General features: G+C 38.4%; 1 protein-coding gene across 1 annotated transcript; it reads right to left on the bottom strand.

Moving 5' to 3' along the window:
- Nucleotides 1-2,119: 2,119 nt before the first annotated feature.
- Nucleotides 2,120-13,202, bottom strand: LECT2 (leukocyte cell derived chemotaxin 2). Its single transcript, XM_019421936.2, has 4 exons — nucleotides 12,945-13,202; nucleotides 11,324-11,420; nucleotides 9,278-9,423; nucleotides 2,120-2,423 (listed from the first exon to the last, which is right to left on the bottom strand). Exons 1-4 carry the CDS (start codon nucleotides 12,988-12,990, stop codon nucleotides 2,257-2,259), a joined length of 456 nt encoding a protein of 151 aa, XP_019277481.1. The 5' UTR covers nucleotides 12,991-13,202; the 3' UTR covers nucleotides 2,120-2,256.
- Nucleotides 13,203-22,973: the final 9,771 nt, after the last annotated feature.

Genomic DNA, 22,973 nt, shown 5'->3' with positions numbered 1-22,973 from the left:
AACCTTAACAATACTTTGAAGATGTTGACACCCAGATCTAAAAGGAAAAGGAAATTAAAAAACAAAACCCTCTGATGCACCAGAGGGCGCTGTATTCTGGTTCTTCATAAGAGTAATCCTTGGGTCTAAAGTTTGCATTTCCATTCAACAGATATGAGAGTGCTTATCCAGTTCTAGGCAGAAGGCAGTGTTCTTGGGGAAGCTCTCAGTTCCGGGCAATGAGTTTGGTCTTTTAAACAATTGCTTAAGAAGGTTGATTATTTATTGTTCAAACATTTTAGGGCTCCTTTAAAAACTGTCTTTGAAGTCTCCATGCTATTGCCTATTTTGTGTTCTCAGTGGGAACACAGCGTTTGTCCTTTGAAAGCAAATTTAATTTCCGGAAACAACCTAAAGTTATTTGGCAATAAGGGATCAATAAGGTAGATGATCAAACCAGAGAGTGTTGGTTATAGGTTTTGTTTTAACTAAGAATCAAACTCTTGTTAGCCTTGTATGAAGTGTCATGATACGGTAGAGAATAATATCTACCTGGATGTGAGGATAAACCAGTTGTGTAGTAGAGACTCTGAACTGAGTCTTCATTAACTCGTTCTTCTTGACCACCCACCTTCACGTCTTGTTACCAGTATAACATATCAGAATAAATACTCATGAAATCACCCCCCAGCTCTAAAATGACAACAATGACATAACAAGAACTTAAATTTTTCTGTGTGGTTTCCCTTTTTCACTTCTGAGATAATTAGTCTTCATTATTTGCTTGATTTCCTTTTTGTATATTCTTACCACACTTGTATGTGTTCCTAAAAATTATGTTTTGGTTTTAATTATTTTGACTTTCATATTATATGTAACCTTAAGTACTTGTTTTTACTCAAAATTATATTGTTGTGATTCATCCATTTTGTCATGTCTAGCCAAGGCTCATTGATTATGACTTCTAGACACTATTCCATTCTGTGCTAAATCACACAGTTCATTTTTCGTATCAGCTGTCCATGGGGATGTGAGTTGTTCAGGTTTTGCCATGACAAATAGTTATATTATGAACATTTGTATGTGTATGTCCTAGCATACAGATGCAGCTACTTCTCCATTAGTAAAGTTCAGTTAATTACATTTTCCATTAGTACATCTGTTGTAAGAATGGAATCTTCTCACTGGAATTCCAAAAGGATTTAAGCAAAAATTCGTGAAAAGTTTCCAGAATGATAAATCAACCTACTCATTTCTCACTAACTAAAATCCAGGGAGCCAGTTATTTCTGGTCCTTTGAATAGTTGTATGGTCTTTTTTCCCCTTCCTACTTGTTGTCAACATAACTAAGGAAGAATGATCTAGATGTAAAGTGATGTGTAGAGGGGCACCAGGGTGGCTCAGTGGGTTAAGCATCTGACTCTTGATCTCGGCTCAGGTTGTGATCTCAGGGTTGTGAGTTCAAGCCCCACGTTAGACACCGTGCTGGGCATGAAGCCTACTTAAAAAAAAAATAATGTGTAGAAATAAGTGGCTACGATATGCATATGGCTAGATGAGGCTGACTGACTTGGTTCCAGGAGATACTTCAGGTTAAGATAGACCTCTTTCTCATTCCAGTGCTTCCTATAATGTGCTCTTACTGAAATTGAGACTAGTAATGTATTTTCTTGGAATGCCATCATTTATGATTTAGAAAATCTTGTTGATATAGTGTGGGGAAGTGTGGTTGTGCAGACCAGCAAACTCTGTCTTAATCCATGCAAGCTCCTCACCCTGTGACCAGTTTGACATACCTGAGGATATTGCTTTGCTGAAACTTTTTAATACCTTAACTAAAGTTTAACTCTCATTTGTTCACTCAATATTTGTGCATGTGTGTCTACCATTGTGCAACATTCTCTTCTTGTACCAAGAAAATAACTTCAGGCTTTTTCTTATTTTCAAGCAGAAAGGTAGCTAGTTTTAGAAGTACCAAAAACGCAGCCTGGATAGCTGGAAGTCATGTTTGTTAATCCTATGTATTGAAGACTAAGGAAATTTAAACAAACAAGCAAAACCCCTCAGATCCCATATGTAACAGAAAAATCAGAGAACCCTCAGAAATTAGTTGACAATCAAAAATCAGAGTGGCAATGAGTTGAAATAAAACACTATTTTCTATTTTGCACTCATCATGTTTTTATTTGGACACAAATTTCTTGAAAAGTAGGATATGCATCCACGTTTTTAAGAAGATGGTTTTCTATTTAGAAGATCAGGTCATCTGTCTTCTACTTAGAGATATGCAGTAGGATCACTCAAGTCACAGTTTTCAATATGTATATGGGATTGTATGCCAGGATGAACTTTCTGCAAGGGCAATACAGTTCCCAGTTTTTCTCCCTTCTTGATGGAACCTTTATATTTAATTGGCTTAATATGGAACATTTTTATACAAAAACCTAAAAGAAAAGAAATTAAATTAGTTTTTATCTGGGTTTTAGTAGCCTTGAATCAGGAATTCAAAAAATAACAGAAATGGAAGAAAAGACCAAAAAAATGAGTTGATTGAACTCAATGAGGAAATTGAGGAAGATGACAAAATCATACCAGAAATGACTAAAATTACAAGATGCCGAAGGGAAAACAGATTGATATGAAAATTTAATAAAGACATGGAGGAATAACAGAAAAACGCTAGCTGAGAAAATTGAGACTATTAACATATTTTCTTGTTCTCACCCAGAACAATTTCAACTCTAAGACATATTCTTATAAAATGATGAGACTTTAAAGACAAATAAAAATGGACATAATTGGCACAAGATTGAAACTCTTACTAAATACCCAAAGAAAATAATTTTAAAGACAAAGACCCACCAAATAGATAGGTGGAGTTATTGTAATACTATCATCATAATGTAATATGACAATGTTGAGACCACATATATGAGTTATATCTATAAATGTTAACTCATCTGTGAAAAAAATGTTCCTACTAGCTTAAAAAGCAAAACCCAATTATATCCTATATACAGTAAAACACAACAGTTGAAAAAGGCAAAAAATAAGGGGCTGGAAAAAGATTTGTCAAGCAAATGGAAACAATAAGGAAAGCAAGGGTTATGATTCTGTTATCAGAGATTCGGATTCGGGACAAAAAGCATTGAAATGTAACAAAGGAGGACAATTTGTAATGCTAAATCCAATGAAGATACAGCATTTATAACCCCCTGCACACTAAACACAAACCATCTATATAAGGCAGAGACTACTGGAGAAACAGGGAGAAATAGAAACACACTAGAAGATTTTAATACACATATCAGTGAAAACAGTCAAGTAGACAGAATTGTGCTGTCTGACATGGTAGCCACTAGCCACAAGTGGCCAGTCTGCACTTGAAATGTAGCTCATCTGAATTAAATGCACTTTGAGTATAAGATGCATGCTGGATTTTGAAGACAGTACAACAAAAGTAAAATATTAGTAATTTTTATGTTGCATTTTAAAATAATATTATAGACACTGAATTAAATAAAATATATTATTAAAATTAATTTTACCTATTTTTAACTTTCTTAATGTAACTAGAAAATTTTAAATTATCTATGGTGACTTGTATTTCTGCTGAACATTGATGATTTAGAAGATCTAAACAAAATCAATATAATGTGTCTTATATGCATGTTAAACAATATGTGCACAATTTCAACCCTGCAAGCCAATGTGACAACTAATATAACAGTACAGGAAGAACTAAATAAATGGAGAATATAACATGTTAATTAATTAGAAGACTCATTACTTTTAAGATATCAGTTCTCGATTTCATCTGTGTAGTCAATGCAAACCCAAAGTCCCAGCAGAATTTTTGGTGGAAATTGATAAACTGATTGTTTTTTTAAAGTTTATTTATTTTGAGAGAGAGAGAGAGAGTGTGTGTGTGTGTGTAAGTGGAGGAGGGTCATAGAGAGTGGGAGAGAGAGAATCCCAAGCAGGCTCCACGCTGTCAGCCTGATGAAGAGCTCAAACTCATCAACCATGTGATCATGAGGCACTCTAGATCATTGAGCTGAGATCAAGAGTCAGAAGCTTAACTGACTGAGCCAACTAGATGCCCCCGATAAACTGATTTTGTAATATATTTGGAAATACACATGAGGAAGAATTGTCAAGGCAATCTGAAAGAATAAATTTGAAAGATTTATGTTATATCAAGATGTGTTTTTGGTTTTTAATATTTATTTTTAGAGAGAGGGAGTGCAAGTGGGGTAGGGGCAGAGAGAGAGAGAGAAAGAAAATCCCAAGAAGGCTCCGCACTGTCAGTGCAGAGCCCCACGTGGGGTTCAATCTCATGAACCATGAGACCATGACCTGAGCCAAAATCAAGAGTTGGACGCTTAACCAACTGAGCCACCCAGGCGCTCCCAAGATATTTTAAAGCTACAGTAATTAAGACAGTTGGATATTTGTGTAAGATCGACACATTGACCAATGAAATACAATAGAAAAATCAGAAACAAACCCATGTTTATTCAGACCATGACTTACCACAAAAGACTATACTGCATTAGAGTAGGGGGAAAAAATAGTCTTTTCAGCTTAATGGTACTGAGTCAGAAACTAATGTGAGAAAAAAAGATCTTGAACCCTATCTCATTCCTTACACAAAACCCAATTCCAAGTGGATTATAAATCTAAATATGAAAGATGAAGCAATAAAACTTAAGAAGAAAAAAATACTTTTATGACTTTATGATGAGCAAATGTGTCTTAAACAGGTAAAAACATGTTATCAATAAAGGAAAATACTACCAAATTGGACTAAAATAAAAATAAGAATTTTTGTTTATTAAAAGACAGCAAAAATAAAGTGTAAAGGTAACCCATGAAGTGGGAGAAGATATTTACAATACATAGATCTGACAGACGACTCATCTACAATATACAAAAAGCTCCTACGTGCCAATAAGAAAAATGCAGAAAACACAGGGAGAAATACTTGAATAGGCACCTCACAAAAGATAATATCCATGCTATCAATAAATACAAAAAGGTGCTCCGTTGCATTAGCCATCGGGAAAATGCAAGTTAAAGCCAATAATGACATGTCAGATAAAGGGTTAATATCCAAAATCTATAAAGAACTTCTCAAATTCAAAACCCAAAAACAATCCAGTGAAGAAATGGGTGGAGGACATGAATAGACACTTTTCCAAAGAAATTAGATGGCTAACAGACTTGTGAAAAATATGGTCAACATCACTCATCATCAAGGAAATAAAAAACAAAACCACAATGAAATACTTCCTCATACCTGTCAGAATAGCTAAAATTAACAACTCAGGAAACAACATGTTGAAGAGGATGTGGAGAAAGGGGAACCCTTTTGCACTGTTGATGGGAATGCAAACTGGAGTAGCCACTCTGGAAAACAGAATGGAGGTTCCTCAAAAAATTAAAAGTAGGACTACTCTATGACCCAGAAGTTGCACTACTAGGTATTTATTTATCCAAAGGATACAAAAATGCAGATTCAAAGAGGCACATGCACCCCAATGTTCATAACAATGCTATTAAGAACAGTTAAACTATTGAAAGAGTACAAATGTCTATTGACTGATGAATGGATAAAGAAGATGTGGTATATATATAATGGAATATTCAGTCATCAGAAACAATGAAATCTTGCCATTTGCAATAGTATGGATGGAACCAGAGTGTATTATGCTAAGCTAAATAAGTCCATCAGAGAAAGACAAATACCATATGATTTCACTTATATGTGGAATTTAAGAACTAAAACAGGTGAATATAGGGGAAGGGAAGGAAAAGTAAAGATAAAAAGGGAGGCAAACCATAAGAAGCTCTTAACTATAAAGAAAAACAGGGTTGATGGAAGGAGGTGGGTGGGGGTTGGGCTAAATAGGTGATGGGTATTAAAGAGGGTACTTGTGATGAGCACTGAGTGTTTTATGTAAGTGATGAGTCACTGAATTCTACTCCTGAAACCAATACTACACTATATGTTAATTAACTTGGATCTAAATAAAAATAAATAAAGCCAATGAGATGCCACTATATACTCATCACAATGGCTGAAATGGGGGGGGGCACTTGGGTGGCTCAGTCAGTTAAGTGTTCAACTCTTGATCTTGACTCAGGTCATGATCTCATGACTCATGAGTTTGAGTCTCGTGTTGGGCTCTGCACTGACAGTGTGGAGCCTGCTTGGGATTCTTTCTCTCCCTCTCTCTGCCCCTTCCCTGCTTGCACTCTCTCTCTTTCTCTCAAAATAAATAAACTTAAAAAAAAAAAGAATTGCTGAAGTGGAAAGTTGGAAGATAGCACCAAGTATTGTGTATGGAGCAACTGGAACTGTTACACACTCCTCATTGGAGTGTAAATTGGAACCACTGCTTTGGAAAACACAGTAGCTGTTAGAGCAGAAGGTACATATGTACCAAGTGATCCAGCTCTTCCACTTGTACAACATTCTGCCATCAGTGAGTGTGCTGATTCCAATTATGCATTCTGAAACTGGGGAAATTACCAGAGAGTGGATTTGTGGACACACTGGGACCACTGTCAGATGGACCCTAATGAAAATCTACGTTGATCACCTGACCCTAGAAGCCTCTATTCTGACTGACTGGCCACATTGGCCTTTTGGGTGTCCAAAGGTTAAGTCTCAGTTGTTGAGCAAGTGTCCAGTAGTCTCTGCGAAGCGCAATTCTTTCTTCTTCCCCAGTGTACAGCCATCCTGCTTAATGGTGGCAGTTCTCTTTGAGGACAGCTAGAAGTAAGGTTTATGGTATAAATTTTAGGCTGTGTGAACTAATCTTTGACAAAGCAGGAAAGAACATCCGATGGAAAAAAGACAGTCTCTTTAACAAATGGTGCTGGGAGAACTGGACAGCAACATGCAGAAGGTTGAAACTAGACCACTTTCTCACACCATTCACAAAAATAAACTCAAAATGGATCAAGGACCTGAATGTGAGACAGGAAACCATCAAAACCCTAGAGGAGAAAGCAGGAAAAGACCTCTCTGACCTCAGCCGTAGCAATCTCTTACTCGACACATCCCCAAAGCAAGGGAATTAAAAGCAAAAATGAATTAATGGGACCTTATGAAGATAAAAAGCTTCTGCACAGCAAAGGAAACAACCAACAAAACTAAAAGGCAACCAACGGAATGGGAAAAGACATTCGCAAATGACATATCGGACAAAGGGCTAGTATCCAAAATCTATAAAGAGCTCACCAAACTCCACATCCGAAAAACAAATAACCCAGTGAAGAAATGGGCAGAAAACATGAATAGACACTTCTCTAAAGAAGACATCCGGATGGCCAACAGGCACATGAAAAGATGCTCAACGTCGCTCCTTATCAGGGAAATACAAATCAAAACCACGCTCAGATATCACCTCACGCCAATCAGAGTGGCCAAAATGAACAAATCAGGAGACTATAGATGCTGGAGAGGATGTGGAGAAACGGGAACCCTCTTGCACTGTTGGTGGGAATGCAAATTGGTGCAGCCACTCTGGAAAGCAGTGTGGCGGTTCCTCAGAAAATTAAAAATAGACTTACCCTATGACCCAGCAATAGCACTGCTAGGAATTTACCCAAGGGATACAGGAGTACTGATGCATAGGGGCACTTGTACCCCAATGTTGATAGCAGCACTCTCAACAATAGCCAAATTTTGGAAAGAGCCTAAATGTCCATCAACTGATGAATGGATAAAGAAATTGTGATTTATATACACAATGGAGTACTACGTGGCAATGAGAAAGAACGAAATATGGCCCTTTGTAGCAACATGGATGGAACTGGAGAGTGTGATGCTAAGTGAAATAAGCCATACAGAGAAAGACAGATACCATATGTTTTCACTCTTATGTGGATCCTGAGAAACTTAACAGAAACCCATGGGGGAGGGGAAGGAAAAAAAAAAAAAAAAAGAGGTGAGAGTGGGAGAGAGCCAAAGCATAAGAGACTCTTAAAAACTGAGAACAAACTGAGGGTTGATGGGGGGTGGGAGGGAGGGGAGGGTGGGTGATGGGTATTGAGGAGGGCACCTTTTGGGATGAGCACTGGGTGTTGTATGGAAACCAATTTGACAATAAATTTCATATATTGAAAAAAATAAATAAGTAAAATTAAAAAAAAATAAAAAATTTTAGGCTGTGTGACGGAGCCCTTCCTCAAAGGGGCTGAGCCTTGGTTTCTTTCAAGGGGCCCTGGGCTTGTGAACTGGTGCAAGTCTGGGGGTGGGAGGCAGTTTTGTGACCCAGTATGGTGATGATTGAAGTCACGATTTTGTTCATCAGACCTAGAGTGTTTCCATTTATACAAATCAAATCAGGCTTTAGTAGGCTGCCCGTTTGTTCAGTTCTTGGGTCACCATGATTAACTAGACAATGCCACAGATCTCTGTCCTTCAGATGAATCTGATAGCCTCTTCAGCTCTGCAGCCTGTTAGGTAACCATGCCAACCTTGGCCTTGCTTACTAAGTGGACTCCATCCAGTGGCAGCAGTTTCTCTTGTCATTTGGGTCCTATAGAGAATAACCACCATAGAGCCCTTGAGGATGTGAGCTCCCTCACAAAGTGTTTCTTATGGTGGTGAGGGGAGTGTCCTCAGGGCCCGTTTCTGACAGGAATGCACATTTGTGTTCATTAAAAGACACATGCAGGAAAGTTCATGGAATTTTCATAATTGCCTGAAACTCGATACTACCCAGATGTCCATTTAGAAAAGAATGATTATGATGCAGATCTATGCATAGAATCAAGCCCTCTACATCAACGAGAATGAAGGAACTAGAACGACACACACAAGTAAACAGTAAGCCCAATACCTGGAGTACTGGGTGACCCAGCTTAACCTAGAACATAGAAGCCTTTGAAAATATTTTCCAGTCAATTTTTGCAGGAATGCCAACATCTTTGAATTGTAGGATTTTGATGAATGAAAGTATTTATTTATTATAGTAGATACTGTTGAAAGTGACCTTGTTTGTAGACTATTAGGCAAAACCACATGGGCCACAAGAAGAAAGCCCTTCAGTCAGCTGTGGGGTTAGGTAGAGTGTGTGAATAAAGAAAATGATTTCAGAGGAAGAGGTGGAACGTATTTGAAAATGCATCTAGCTGTTTTAGTTTGGTACCCTATGGCCTTTGTATTCTAGGTGTTACTATTTTGAAGGATGTATGACACTTCGGCATATGGCATGTGCATTAAATAAATAAGCATCAAACATTTCCAGCATGTGCCCCAGGTATAGACAGCACGTCTCACCTCTTCCAGATATCCGAACTCCATTATTAATGGCATTTTTGTTCTTATAAGGTTTCTCCTGGCCTACAATCGTTCCAGTGAAAGGCGCATACACAGTCGATCCATCAGAGCACAAGACGTCCACACCCTGGTGAGGCCTATGATTTCTAAAATGTAAATAAGAATGAACAGACTGAGGAAACTGTCCTAGGGACTTTATTGCCCAGAAACGTGGTGTTAGCCCACTGTTCCCAGACTAGGATATCAAACCCTGAAACTGCCACACCATATTGGGAGGTCCCAGGTTTCCTCACTCTCTTTAGCACAATTTTAACCTCCCTTCCTGCAGGTAGTAATAACCATATTGTAAAGATTAAAGTCTTTAGGATAGTATTTGGTATATGGAGAGCCTTTAAGAATTCATTAGCTATTATTGTTACATGGCATTTTGGGGAAATGAGACAATCTATGTAAGTAAATTTTTAAAACCTATTTATTCTTTTGAAGTTTATTTATTTTGAGAGAGAGAGAGAGGGAGAGAGAATCCCAAGCAGGCTCCATGCTGTCAGTACAGAGCCTGATCCAGGACTTGATCCCCTGAACTGTGAGATCATGACCTGAGCTGAAATCAAGAGTCAGACAGTTACCTGACTGAGCCACCCAGGGGTCCATATGTAAGTAAATGTTTAAAAGATTTTTTTAACATCTATTTATTATTGAGAAACAGAGAGAGACAGAGCATGAGCATGGGAGGGGCAAAGAGAGAGGAAGACACAAATTCGAAGCAGGCTCCAGGCTCTGAGCTGTCAGCACAGAGCCCGACTTGGGGCTCAAACTCACAAACCGTGAGATCATGACCTGAGCTGAAGTCAGACACTTAACCGACTGAGCCACCGAGGTGCCCCCATATGTAAGTAAATTTTATAGATATATGACTCTTCACCCCATCAAGACCAGTTGTAAAAGAGTTATCTCTTTATGGAAACCTATCATAAAAGAATCATATGTTCCCTTCATCTTATTTTTGTCTCAGTGACCAGAAGTTGTCATAAACAACATTTTTTGTATATGGTATTTTAATACAGTGAGTGATACCTCCTGAGTTTATTAAAGTGGGTCAAGAACAAACACAAAATGATCCCAGATTGTGAGATTTCTTGAAGTTGTCTCTGAAAATCCTCACTGTTGTTTGCATTCACTCTTTCCAGCCCCCTCTCCCTTCTAATAGGCTAGCACCTGAAAAATCCAATCTGTGAGGATTGTTAGAATTGTGTATAAAGCAACACTGAGCGGGATTCCAAGTGAAAAACCAGTAAATTATTGTAGAAGTCAAGTGCATACACACTTTCGGGTATGAACAAATTAAGTCTTAATTCTGGCAATTGAGCGGCCATTTTTCCATATTTCCCATCTCAACCCTGCTGCTCCGGGTATTTGAGGTTGCTTTGTAAGTAGCATTTGTTTAAGTGAGAACTCCACTATAATTAGGATGGAGATCGATGATGCAATTGGACACATGGCTATTTCATCAGAGAGTGGCACCCCTAAGGTGGTGCTGTGCATTATTGAAAATTCACAAATGTGTCCCTTATTGTTTAGAAGAAATGGCCTGTCGAGGGCCAGCCTCTGATGTTGAACTCCCACATCCTGGGTCAGTAACATCATGGTGTGATGGCAAGAGGAACCAAAAGCGTGAATCGTTATGCAGCTTTTCCCACCTCCAACTGTGGTGGACGGGTGCCTTAACCCTTCATACCTCAGTTCAAGTCCCTCTTGAATAAAATGTGATAGTAATGTTGATTTTCACCTTGGAAAAACCAGGTGGGTAACACTGAGAAGGAAAACACTGCATTTGCTCCCCTTTCTCTTTATTACATGCTTTATCCCCAATTCAGAGGCTATCCTTGAAACAGAGGTCTCGGAAGTTGCTCTAAAGATAGTAGTCCAGCTGGTTTCATCGTTGTGTCCTGCTGTTAAAGGGAGATGACCGTGAGTGTTTGAGGCAAGGACACTAAGCAAAGAGGTTAAGAACCAAAAGAATTTATGGTTATTTGTGAAACCCCATACCTTTGAGCAGTATACTGGCCACAGCCATGCCTGTCACATGTCCTGATCTCATTGGAAGACTTGCCAGCACAGATACTAGCCCATGGTCCAGCGAGAGCTAAAAAAGAGAAACACGACAAGCAGATTTCCTGACCTCACATATTTCCAGTCTCTTTTTACCTTGTCAGTCTCCTGGTAGCTTCAACGCTTCTGTTTTCACTATAGTTTTTCTCTAACTTTCTATATTTTATGGGCAGGTGTTCCTTTAATTCCTGATTCGGGTGTAAAGTTCGCTTTTTCCCTTACCATAAAATTCTGTCTTATGACATACACCGTATTTGTAAATGTGTTTATTTATAAGCATTAATCTCCATCATTACAGTTTGTTTCATATTATCAACTAATAAATGCCCTAAGTTATGATTCTCAAACTTTCTTTGCTTATTACTTGGGACTGCTGTGTTTAGGTTAAGCAAAAATAATCAAACAGCATGGTGCCAAGAAATAATTCAAGAAATTCTAAAGTAACTTTGAGATGTTCCTTTATCGTTAGTCCTAAAAATCAAATCCAAGAAAATGTATGAACTGAAGAAGCAAACTCTGAACTAGCAAAGCAGACTCTGAACTAAATAGATCTCTTTTCTGTCTGCAAACATGGAAGAGGGAGATTCTTAGAAATAAGAACATGTCGGACCAATTTAGCCTAGAGTGGAGGGAGAAGACAAGGGAAGGGAGTAGAAATAATTATATGAAAAATTGTGAAGTAGTAAAACATGGAGGAAGGGCTGGCTCTCTCAGTGTATTTTGTGCACACTTGTTTTAGGTGCATCTTCTCTTTAGTATATGCTAAATTGAGATAAATGCTCAATTGAATTAAATTTCCCAGATTTCCAATGTTAACATTCACAGAGAGATGCAGTTAGCCAACTCATCCTTTCACTTCAGAATAAACTAACAAAACAGAAGCAAAAGCAAGAACCAGCTAATTTAATTGTTGATTTTCGTCAAAGATATTTTACTATTCATTAATATATGTGCTGTGAGAGGAACAACAGAATATGGCCATTTAAGTTTATATGGCTGTTTAAGTATATTCTTTAATGTATTTTTTAGAAGATGGGCTTCAAATGTCTTATACCTTTGAGCCAAACTTCAAGTCAACATCTTGATCGAGATACAATACCATCACTTTGGCAACTAGTATTTATTCTGGGGAATTGAGGCAGATATTAGGTGATTTATTAGCGTATTCATTTTTCCTCTCCTGCTGTGATGGTTAAGGGAGCGAGAGTTCCCTTTGCCATAATCCACGCCAGTCGCTGCGTAAGGAATTCTCCAAATCAAATTCTTATACAAACTTCTTATTTTCTAATTATGTTCCATTTAAATCCTAGTCCAAGATTAATAGACTTTTCTTAAAGTCCTCTATTCCACTTTTATGATTCCCTTGTTCAAGAAGGACAGCATTCAGGTGGAAGTCGGGAGAAGTCCCCCTTTCCCCTGTATTCTTCTTCCTAGTCCATTTTCAGTAGTCAAACACACACATTTCTCTTGTGGTTGTGATATTCCTGACTTTTGAATCTATTACTGAAATCCATTTTTTAAAATTAGCCGAGATTCTCAAATTGTTTTTTGGACTTACCAGTCGAAATGAAGACAGCAAAAAGGAGGACTTCTGTGGAAAACATTTGGCTTTTGCTTTCCTTGTGATGTTTCTTTCTCTGATAATTGGAATTGCCCCCACACTCTTTGAAGAATAGCCAAGGTTGAATTATGTAGCCTTGGAATTCTGCATCATTCAGGTCTTTCGTTTACTGTGAGACACACACAAAAACAAGAATGAAGCAAGTCAAAGTCAAATATTCCCTGGGTAGCTATTTGGTTCACATGTAGGGCCTATGTAAAATTGTTTGATCTGAAGAAGGAGTTAATTTTATTGGAAATGCTGACTAAACATTAACAGAAAGTGATAAGGTAGCTGACTGTCTTCTGGGCTGCAACTTCATGAATGGCTGCGTACATAGGAAAAATACAAAAATATGCACAGATTAATTTTAAGATAATAGGTACCTCTCAGGAAGGAGGGAAATAGAATTGTGGAGGACTCTACAGAGTGCTTAAACTCTAAAATACTTAGTAAAAATGTGAGAAGGAAACATGTGAAAGTATTTGTTAATTATTAGAGGTAGATACATGGCTATTTGTTATATGAATCTCTGTGCTTTTCTATATTTTTCAACAAATAGACACTATTTCTGTGTATTAGCCTCTCTTTCTTGTTATGCTTAATACTATATGAGGCCTTGGGATTTTCTACAGAAACATCCCCCTTTAAATAATTTGTCAGTAGCTGTGGGAGACTGAGATTGTGGCCCCAGTTCTTTTTACCCTTCCCTGAATCCACACCCTTCCCATGACTCTAAGGAGGCAGAAGGCCTTTCAAACTTTTGGTATGTGTTTCAGCTGTATGACATGCTGTGACCGATCAAAGGAGACACAAGTGACAGTTCGTGAGTACAGCCTGAGCCCTACGGGGTGTCGTGTCTTTCGCCTTCTTGTGTTCTGCCTTGGCCATGCAGAGAGCCCTCCCAGACTAACCTGCTGGCCCCAGGAAGAGAGTAAAAGTCCCGTGGAACAGAGTCACTGTAGCCAAGCCACACTAACTGAAGCCAGCCTAGCACACCCCTTAATTTATAGTAGAAAATCATCAGCTCTCACAATTATTGAACAGAGTAAACGCCATGGTGTTCAAAGAAATACTACAGGAGTTGAAGCAAATATAAGCTAACTAACCCAACAGTTGTTTGAAAGGCTGGCTAATGCCCCTTTTGAAGTGGTAGGAGGCACTGTCACTGTTCTCTTGTGTATCGTCCGTGACTGTAAGGAGTGTTGAGGTGGTTGCCGCGTGCTAGAGATCTTGCGATGAGAAACTCTGACCTATTCACAGTTTTGCATAAGACCTTTATCTTCTCTGAGCTCTACTTCCTCATAAGGAAATGTGTGTGGAAGTAAGGTGACTTGTTGGGCTACAGTTACTGAAGGGCATTTAACTTTTGCAAGACAAGCTCAACTATCAGCATTAAATTGACCTCTCATTTCTCCCCCATGCTTTGACTGTTTTACTTTTCTTAGCACTTTCACCAAAGCCAGAGGGAACCTGGAGGAAGAGGAGAAATTCAAACTGGCTATAATTTAGCTTTGAGGGCAGTGGTGCTAAAGTCTACTTCCGGCATCGAGATTAACTAAAAGTTACTTGCCTCTTTCACCACATCATTCTCCCGTCTAGTTAGAAGAGTTTGAGGTAAAATTACATGAGAGCTCATGCAATTGCAAGACTCAGATTGTTTCTTCCTCTTGCCCCGGCTTCTCTGTACCTGTCTCCTGCTTCCTCTGAGATGGGTAGTTCAATACCAGAGTGAGAGGGTTGGCTGTATTCCAGGAGCCAATGAACAAATTGCTTATGATAAAAACCACTGAATCGTATGCTTTTCTCTGATTAGCCAAAGAAAGCACTTGATTTTCTTCTCTCAGGGCTATTGTATCCTTTTGTTAATAGTTTCTTAATTGATTTTTAAGAAGTAGCTATATTACAGAACACTAAATCACAGAAGAGTTGAAGTTTTGGGTATGTCTGAGTGCTTCCATTTGGGAACAATTTACATGAAACCTTTTTGGTTTTCCTTAACTGTGGGAATAGTGGGCTAGAGGGTGAAGATATAATTTCTTTGGTAGCTTTGATCTTTGATTTGCTCTGCAGTTTGGAGGCCTTTGTGAAAGAGAGGAGGCCAGCGTGCTTTGCAAAGGGTTGTTGGCCTGGGGACCTGACCAAGCGCACTGGCTCCTTCCTTCTGTGTTTCACTAAAATGAACCTACCTAGAAATAGCATGCTGTGTTAATCTACTGATTTATTAAACAAATGCCTTCAGAAATCTGAAATTAGTCCAGAACTGCTCTGCTAAAGTCTGTCCTAGTCATGATAAGAATGAAGAAGGCATTAAATACAAGTTGTGGCCAGTAGAGCCTTAGCCTCATGATGAGGCCTTGTGTGTCACTTTCCATCTCTGATTTTAGAATGCCGAATGAACATTTAAATCCATTCTTCCTTCTCCCACCCCCTTCCCCTCACTCCTGCCACCCCCCACAAATCCTCTGTGTGGACAGACAACGGTAACAATTGCAAGTATGACACATTAGTCACCACAGGTTTGGGAAGTGCAGTTAGCAAAGGGGAGGGGTTTGATTACAAAAATCATTTTATTTTTATTTATGTATTTATTTTATTTCTTTTTATTTTTCTTTTTAAATTTACTTTTAATGTTTATTTTTGAGAGAGAGAGAGTGCACATACGAGTGTGGAAGAGGGGCAGAAAGAGACGGAGACACAGAATCCGAAGCAGGCTCCAAGCTCTGAAGTGTTAGCACAGAGCCCGACTTGGGGCTCAGACCCACAAACCATGTGATCATGACCTGAGCCAAAGTTGGACACTTAACCGACTGAGACACCCAGGATCCCCCCCAAAATAATTTTAATATGGAGAATCATTCCTAAGTTTTCCAATGTATGGGGCAGTTGACTTATCCTAGAAAACAGGAACTTGAAGCATTTTCTAATAAGCCATTTACTTTTTCACTCATAGGATAATGGGGGGGGGGGGGAGGGGACAGATAGTGATTCCTAAAACCGGCATTAGATTTTATTTGCTTTTTTTTTTTAATGTTTTATTTATTCTTGACAGAGAGAGAGAGCATAAGCGAGGGAGGGGCAGAGAGAGAGGGAGACACAGAATCGCAACCAGGCTCCAGGCTCTGAGCTGTCAGCACAGAGCCCGATGCGGGGCTCGAACTCACAGACCACGAGATCATGACCTGAGCGGAAGTCGGACGCTCAACCGACTGAGCCCCCCAGGTGCCCTGGATTTTATTTGCTTTAAATTAAGTTGTAAACTACTGAAAAGGGAAAGTTCTCTTTATGAAATGTAGACATACAACACAACTTTGTGTCATGTCTAACACAGTATTTCAAGGTTAGAGGGATGTGGCCAGGAGGTTTGCTGACTAGAGGCTTCTGAGGGAACATTATCTGTGTCAGAGTGGCAACTGTGAAGTGCAGGTACCATTACTTTCCTGCCTACATCCAAGGCAGACATTACTCATCAAGCACGGTCATCTGTCAAACTCTACTCACATGTGTCCTCATGATCTTGCTCCTCACAGAGTCTTTCCCAACTGGGAAAGCATCTTGATTAATATCTACTTCTCAGAGCACCTGGGTGGCTCAGTTGGTTATGCGTCCAACTTTGGCACAGGTCATAATTTCACAGTTCGTGAGTTCAAGCCCTCCTTGGGCTCCGTGGTGACAGCTCAGAGCCTGGAGCCTGCTTCAGATTCTGTGTCTCCCTCGCTCTCCACCCCTCCCCCGCTCACGTGCTCATGTGCGCGCTCTCTCTCAAAAATAAACATTAAAAAAATTACAAGTAAAAATAAAATAAAATCTACTTGTCATTCTTGATTGAGGTAAATTTATCTTAATCCAGAGTCTGCTCTTATTTATTTTATTTTATTTTATTTTATTTTATTTTACTTTATTTATTTATTTATTTTTTAATTGTATTTGTATTTTTTTCAGTATCCCAGACTCAGGCACAGGCAGGGTGAGTGACTCAAATTCATCAAGTTACTGGAAGATAAATGAACACAGAGGTAGATAGATAAGTAGGTGTTACTTTCATTGGAGGTGATTCCTCTCTACTGAGGGGTTGTACTCCCTTCTTGATGTTGGAGCCCTCGGAGAAGTGGTTTGATCAATTTGGAATGAGAACAATAAGAGATAAAGAATTTTAAGGGCTTTTCCAACCAACTATGTGGAATCTTTTAAATTTTTTCCTCTTGATTAAATGGACTAGAAAACATGTCCCTCTTGAGTGACACCAAATGCACCCATGAACCTCTGTCTCTTTGATTCCCTTTCTGGCACCCTAAGCCCATGTTTTTCAACTGGGAGTACCTGGATGTAGGCCAGGTAACACAAAAGCAGTGACACTTGATATCTATTTTTTTAGGATTTGGGAGTGGGGCGAGAGGAAGAGGAATAACCATTATTTATTTACTATAGTAAGTATGTGTTTTTTTTATATCTGCCGACATATTAAATCTTTTTTAAATTAATATTTAATTTATATATTATAAAATTTACCCTTTTAAATTTTGTGAAATTTATTTTAAATTAAATAAAACCCTTTTTTAGTCTGTTTACAAAATCACACAAATATTACCAGAACTTTTGTCACCCCCAAATGAAAAACCATACACGTTAGTAACCACTCCCCATTCCTACTATCCCCAGCTCCTGGCACCTGTTGATCTACTTTTCCTCTTTTTGAATTTGCCTATTCTGGACATTTCATATAAATGAAATCCTTCAATATGTGGCCTTTACTGTCTGGTTTCTTTCACTTAACATAATGTGTTCAGGGTTCATCCATGTTGTAATATGTATCAGAACTTTATTCCTTTTTATGATTGGATAATAGTCCAGTGCATGAACATACTACATTGTTTAGTTGATGGGTATTTGGAAGGTCTCCACTTTTGGCTATTATGAATAATGCTGTTATAAACAATCAGCTACAAGCTTTTGTGTGGCCATGTGTCTTCAGTTCCCTTGGGTCTGTCCCTAGGAGTGGAATTGCTGTGTGTTTAACTTTTTGAGGAACTGTTAACCTGTTATCCAAAACAGGTGCATCAGTTTACATTTGCACCAACAATGCATGAAAGTTTCATCTTCTCCATGTCTTTACCAATGCTTGTTATTATCTCTTTTTGTTTTTTTAATGTTTATTTTTGAGAGAGAGACAGAGTGCAAGTGGGGGAGGGCCAGAGAGAGAGGGAGACACAGAATCTGAAGCAGGCTCCAGGCTCTGAGCTGTCAGCACAGAGCCCGAGGGGGCCATGAGGTCATGACCTGACATGAAGTTGGTTGCTCAACTGACTGAGCCACCCAGGTGCCCCTTATTATCTCTCTTTTTAATTATAGCTATTCTAGGGGATACAAAGTGGTATCTAATTGTGGTTTGGATTTGAATTTCTCTCATAACCAGTGAGGTTGAACACCTTTACATGTGCTTATTGCCCATTTGTATATCTTCCTTGGAGAAATGTCTTATTTAAATCTTTTGCCAAGTTTTCAATTGAGTCATTTAACCTTTTATTGTTGAGTTGTAAGAGTTATTTTTTATCTTCTAGGTACTAGTCTTTGTCAGATATATGATTTCCAAATATTTGGTTTCACCATATGTGTTGTCTTTTCACTTTCTTGATGGTGTTCTTTGAAGGTCAGAAGTTTTTAATTTTAATGAAGTTTACTGTATTTTTTTTCCTCTGGCTGTTGGTGTTGCAGGTGTCATATCTAAAAAATCATTTTCTGATCCAAGGTCATGAAGATTTATGCCTTTATTTTATTCTAAGAGTGTTAAATTTTACATTTAGGTCTTTGATTCATCTTGAGTTAATTTTTATATATGGTGTGAAGTAGGGGTTCCAAATTTATCTTTTTGTATGTAGCTATCTGGTTTTTCTAGCACCATTTGTTAAAAAGAAATATCATTTCCCTCCTGTAATTTTGTTTTATTTATTTTTATTTATTTAATTTTGTTTTATTAAAAAAGTTTTTTAACGTTTATTCATTTTTGATAGACAGACACAGAACGCAAGTGGGGGAGAGGCAGAGAAAGAGGGAGACACAGAATCTGAAGGAAGCCTCAGGGGCTCTGAACTGTCAGCACAGAGCCTGGTGCAACACTCGAATCCACAAACTGTGAGATCATGACCTGTGCTGAAATGGGACATTTAACTGACTGAGCCATCCAGGAACCCCTCATGTAATTTTATTTTCTGTACCCTTGTTGGAATTCTGTACTCTTGATTCTGTTTCATTGATCTATATGTCTGCCCCATGCCAATAATGCACAGACTTGACTATGCTTTCTAGTAAATTTTGAAATCAGGAAGTATGAGTCTTCCAACTTTTTATTTTCAAAAATTGTTTTGGTTATTCTGGATTCTTTGTATTTTCATATGAATTTTACAATCAGCTCGTCAGTTTCTGGAAAAAGACTGACAGGTGGCTGAAATTTTGATAGAGATTGAGTTGAATCTGTAGATCTGTCTGGGAAGTATTGTCATCTTAATGATATTAACCCCCCAAGTTTTTTTTAAATTTTTTAAATGTTTATTTATTTATTTATTTATTTTTAAAATTTTTTTTAATGTTTATTTTTGAGACAGAGAGAGACAGAGCATGAACGGGGGAGGGTCAGAGAGAGGGAGACACAGAATCTGAAACAGGCTCCAGGCTCTGAGCAGTCAGCACAGAACCTGACGCGGGGCTTGAACTCACAGACCGCAAGATCATGACCTGAGCTGAAGTCGGACGCCTAACCGACTGAGCCACCCAGGCGCCCCAATGTTTATTTATTTTTAAGAGAGGGAGAGAGACAGAGCCTGAGTGGGGGAAGGGTAGAAAGAGGGAGACAAAGAATCTGAAGCAGCCTCCAGGCTCTGAGCTGTCAGAGAAGAGCCTGATGTGGGGCTTGAACTCACAGACCATGAGATCATGACCTGAGCCGAAGTCAGACACTCAACCGACTGAGCCACCCAGGCTCCTCTCCCCAGGTTTTGAACATTTATTTCGGTCCTCTTTAATTTATTTCAGTGAGTTTTGTAGTTTTCAAGGTATACATCTTACACTTCATTTGTTAAATGTATTACTAAGTATTATATGGTTTTTGCTGCTCTTACAAATGGAATTTTTTTAAACTTTGTTTTAAATGTTTATTCATTTTTGAGAGACAGAGAGAGACAGAGCGCGAGTGGAGGAGGCACAGAGAGAGGGAGAGACACCGAATCTGAAGCAGGCTCCAGACTCTGAGCTGTCAGCACAGAGCCCTATGTGGGGCTCGAACTCACCAACTGTGAGATTATGGCCTGAGCCAAAGTCATATGCTCAACTGCCTGAGCCACCCAGGTGCCCCAAATGGAATTGTTTTCTTAATTGCATTCTCATATTGTTCCTTCCTAGTGCATGGAAATGCAACTGCTTTTTGTATATATATCTTCTGTCGTACAATTTTGCCAAATTAATTTATTAGCTCTAAGAGTTATCATTTTTTTGATGGATTCCTTAGATTTTTTTTGATATACAAGCTTATATCATCTGCAAATAGGCCTTTCTATTCCCCTGTTCCTCATTACTACCTTCTTTTGTGTGCAGTAGATATTTTCTAGTGTACCTTTTATTTCCATGTCATTTCTTTTACCATATATTTTTCAGTTCTTAATGGTTACCCTGGTAATTAAAACTTAACTTTAACAGTCTAATTCAGATTAATACCAACTGAATTGCAATAATATACAAAAAGTTTCCCCCATATAGCTCCATTCTGTCACTCCTCTTCTTTGCTTTGTCATACAAATTATACCTGTATCTATTGTGTGCTCATCAACACCCAGATTTAGAATTATTGCTTTATTCACCTATGTAGTTACTTCACTGGTACTTTTTATTTATTTATTTTTGTATGGGTTCGAGTTATTATTTAGTGTCCTGTCATTTCTGCCTGAAGGACTTTCTTAGCATTTCCTGTAGAGCAGGTCTTTTAGCAACAAATTCTCTCCAGTTTTGATTATCTGCAAATATCTTAACTTCTTCATTTTTGAAGGATAGTTTTGCCAGTTGTAGAATTCTTATTTAGCAGGTGTTTTTCTTTCGGTACTTTCAGTTTTGTTTTGTTTTTGTTTTGTTTTCTGTACTATGTCCTCCCAATGCCTTTTGGCCTCCACAGTTTCTGATGATAAATCAACTGTTAGCCTCCTTGAGAATTCCTTGTATGTGATGGTTGCTTTCAAGATTCTGTTTTTGCCTTTGTCTTTTGATTGTTTGAGTATGATGTGTCTGGTCTTTGAGTTTTTGAGTTTTCCTTACCTAGATTTTGTTGAGCTCCTTAGTTGTGTACATTAATGTTTTTCATCAGATTTGAGAAGTTTCCAGCCGTTATTTCTTTAGATATTCTTTCTGCCTTTCTCTTTCTCTCTCCTGTCCTTCTGGGACTCTGTTATGCATATATTGGTATTCTTGAGGATGCTGCACAGGTCTCTGAGCCTCTGTTCATTTGTCTTTATTATTATTATTATTGTTTCTGAGACTAGGTAATCTTAATAGACCTATCTTCAAGTTTGCTGATTCTTTCTTCTCCCTTCAGGTGTTGAGCCTCTCTAGAGATTTTTTTAAAATTTCAGTTATTGTGTTTTCCAGCTGTAGAATGCATTTTATATATGCATACATTTTATAAACGTATATAAAATTTCTGTCACTTTATTGAAATTCTCTATTTGGTGAAACATTGTTTTCATACTTTCCTTCAGTTCTTTATAAATGATTTCTTTTAGTTCTTTGAACATATTTAAAATACTGACTTATAATCTTTGTCTAGCCTGTGCAGCATCTGCTTTTCCTAATGACAACATCTATTGGCTGCTCTCTGTGCTGAGTCCTCATATAAAATTGTGTGGCTTTTTCTGATTGTCAGAGCCTTGACCCCCATGGGAAGTGCTTGTACCTGTATAAAATGTAAATGTCCTCTCTCTTTATTTGTACTGTGTGCTAAGGACAAAGGATCAAAAGTGAGGAGGTTACTCCTTGCAACTCATCAAACTTACACTTTCTGCCTTCACAGCTTACAGCCACTAATATTTTACCTGAGGTTGCTCTCAAGAGCTCTTGTGAACTGATTGACTCTCCATCTCTGGCAAACCTTATAGCTAAAAGACATAAAATAAAACAAGACCACTCTAGCCTGCAAGATTTAAATTATACATGAATTTTTCCCAATAAAAATTTTCTTTATCTCATTGGGCACAAGTATATAACCAACAAAGACTCTATACCTGCTCTTCATTTAAATCCACTTTTTTCGCAAATGAGAGACTCTCGGTTTTAAAATCCTGCCTAAGGATTTTGTCTCACCACTGACCATTTGATTATAAGATTCTAGAATGTACTAAGCCCCAGTCAATAGACAACCCTCACTCTATCAAATACTTCCAGACCCACAGTGGGCATATTTCCTCACCCAGTTTCACCATCTGCTAGTACTTTGACCAACAGAGAGCAAACAGCCCAGGGCCACCTAGGGAAACACAGACTTAGATTACCTCAAACCATGGTAAACAGATGTAATGGGCCCACTGAGCTTTGAACCCTCAAATTGCACCACACACAGACATGGTCAGAGCACTGCCAGAGGTTACAACACACACATTCTTGGCACCATTGTTCTGATTGACTCAGACCAGCTGAACTTCTTAAACTGTATGATAAATTCATTACAACAATGGAAGAAATGATGCTCTTCTGTTCAGGGATTAAAATGTCTCTCTAGCTACTGATACCTCCTGAAAAAGAAACTGACTTCAAAAGTTACAGTGCTACTTCACCGTTCCACAATTCAAGCCAGCCCACATTTGGTGGGCAGTGTGTGTGCAAGGCGCTGGGTGCAGCACTGTGAGAATGGAAGAGGAGTCGGGAGGCAAATAAGCCAGGAAAGCCTGAGAACTCGGGAGGGGTCAACCCTGGACATGAGAATGAGGATGACAATGGGTCAGAATGTACGACACA

Source organism: Panthera pardus, unplaced genomic scaffold, assembly GCF_024362965.1.
Source record: "Panthera pardus isolate Hobbes unplaced genomic scaffold, ASM2436296v1 HiC_scaffold_2, whole genome shotgun sequence".
In the NCBI taxonomy this organism is placed as follows: Eukaryota; Metazoa; Chordata; class Mammalia; order Carnivora; family Felidae; genus Panthera; species Panthera pardus.
Note: the sequence above shows the minus strand (reverse complement) of the source record. Positions and strands in the feature narration are given on the sequence as shown.

What these genes read in the sequence shown, in the direction of transcription:
- LECT2 (XM_019421936.2), bottom strand. Translation starts at nt 12,990, where the DNA reads ATGTTTTCCACAGAAGTCCTCCTTTTTGCTGTCTTCATTTCGACTG. An exon ending in TGCTGTCTTCATTTCGACTG is followed by an intron (nt 11,421 to 12,944) that starts GTAAGTCCAAAA and finishes TCTCTTTTTTAG; the next exon opens with CTCTCGCTGGACCATGGGCT. An exon ending in AGTTCGGATATCTGGAAGAG is followed by an intron (nt 2,424 to 9,277) that starts GTGAGACGTGCT and finishes CTTTTCTTTTAG; the next exon opens with GTTTTTGTATAAAAATGTTC.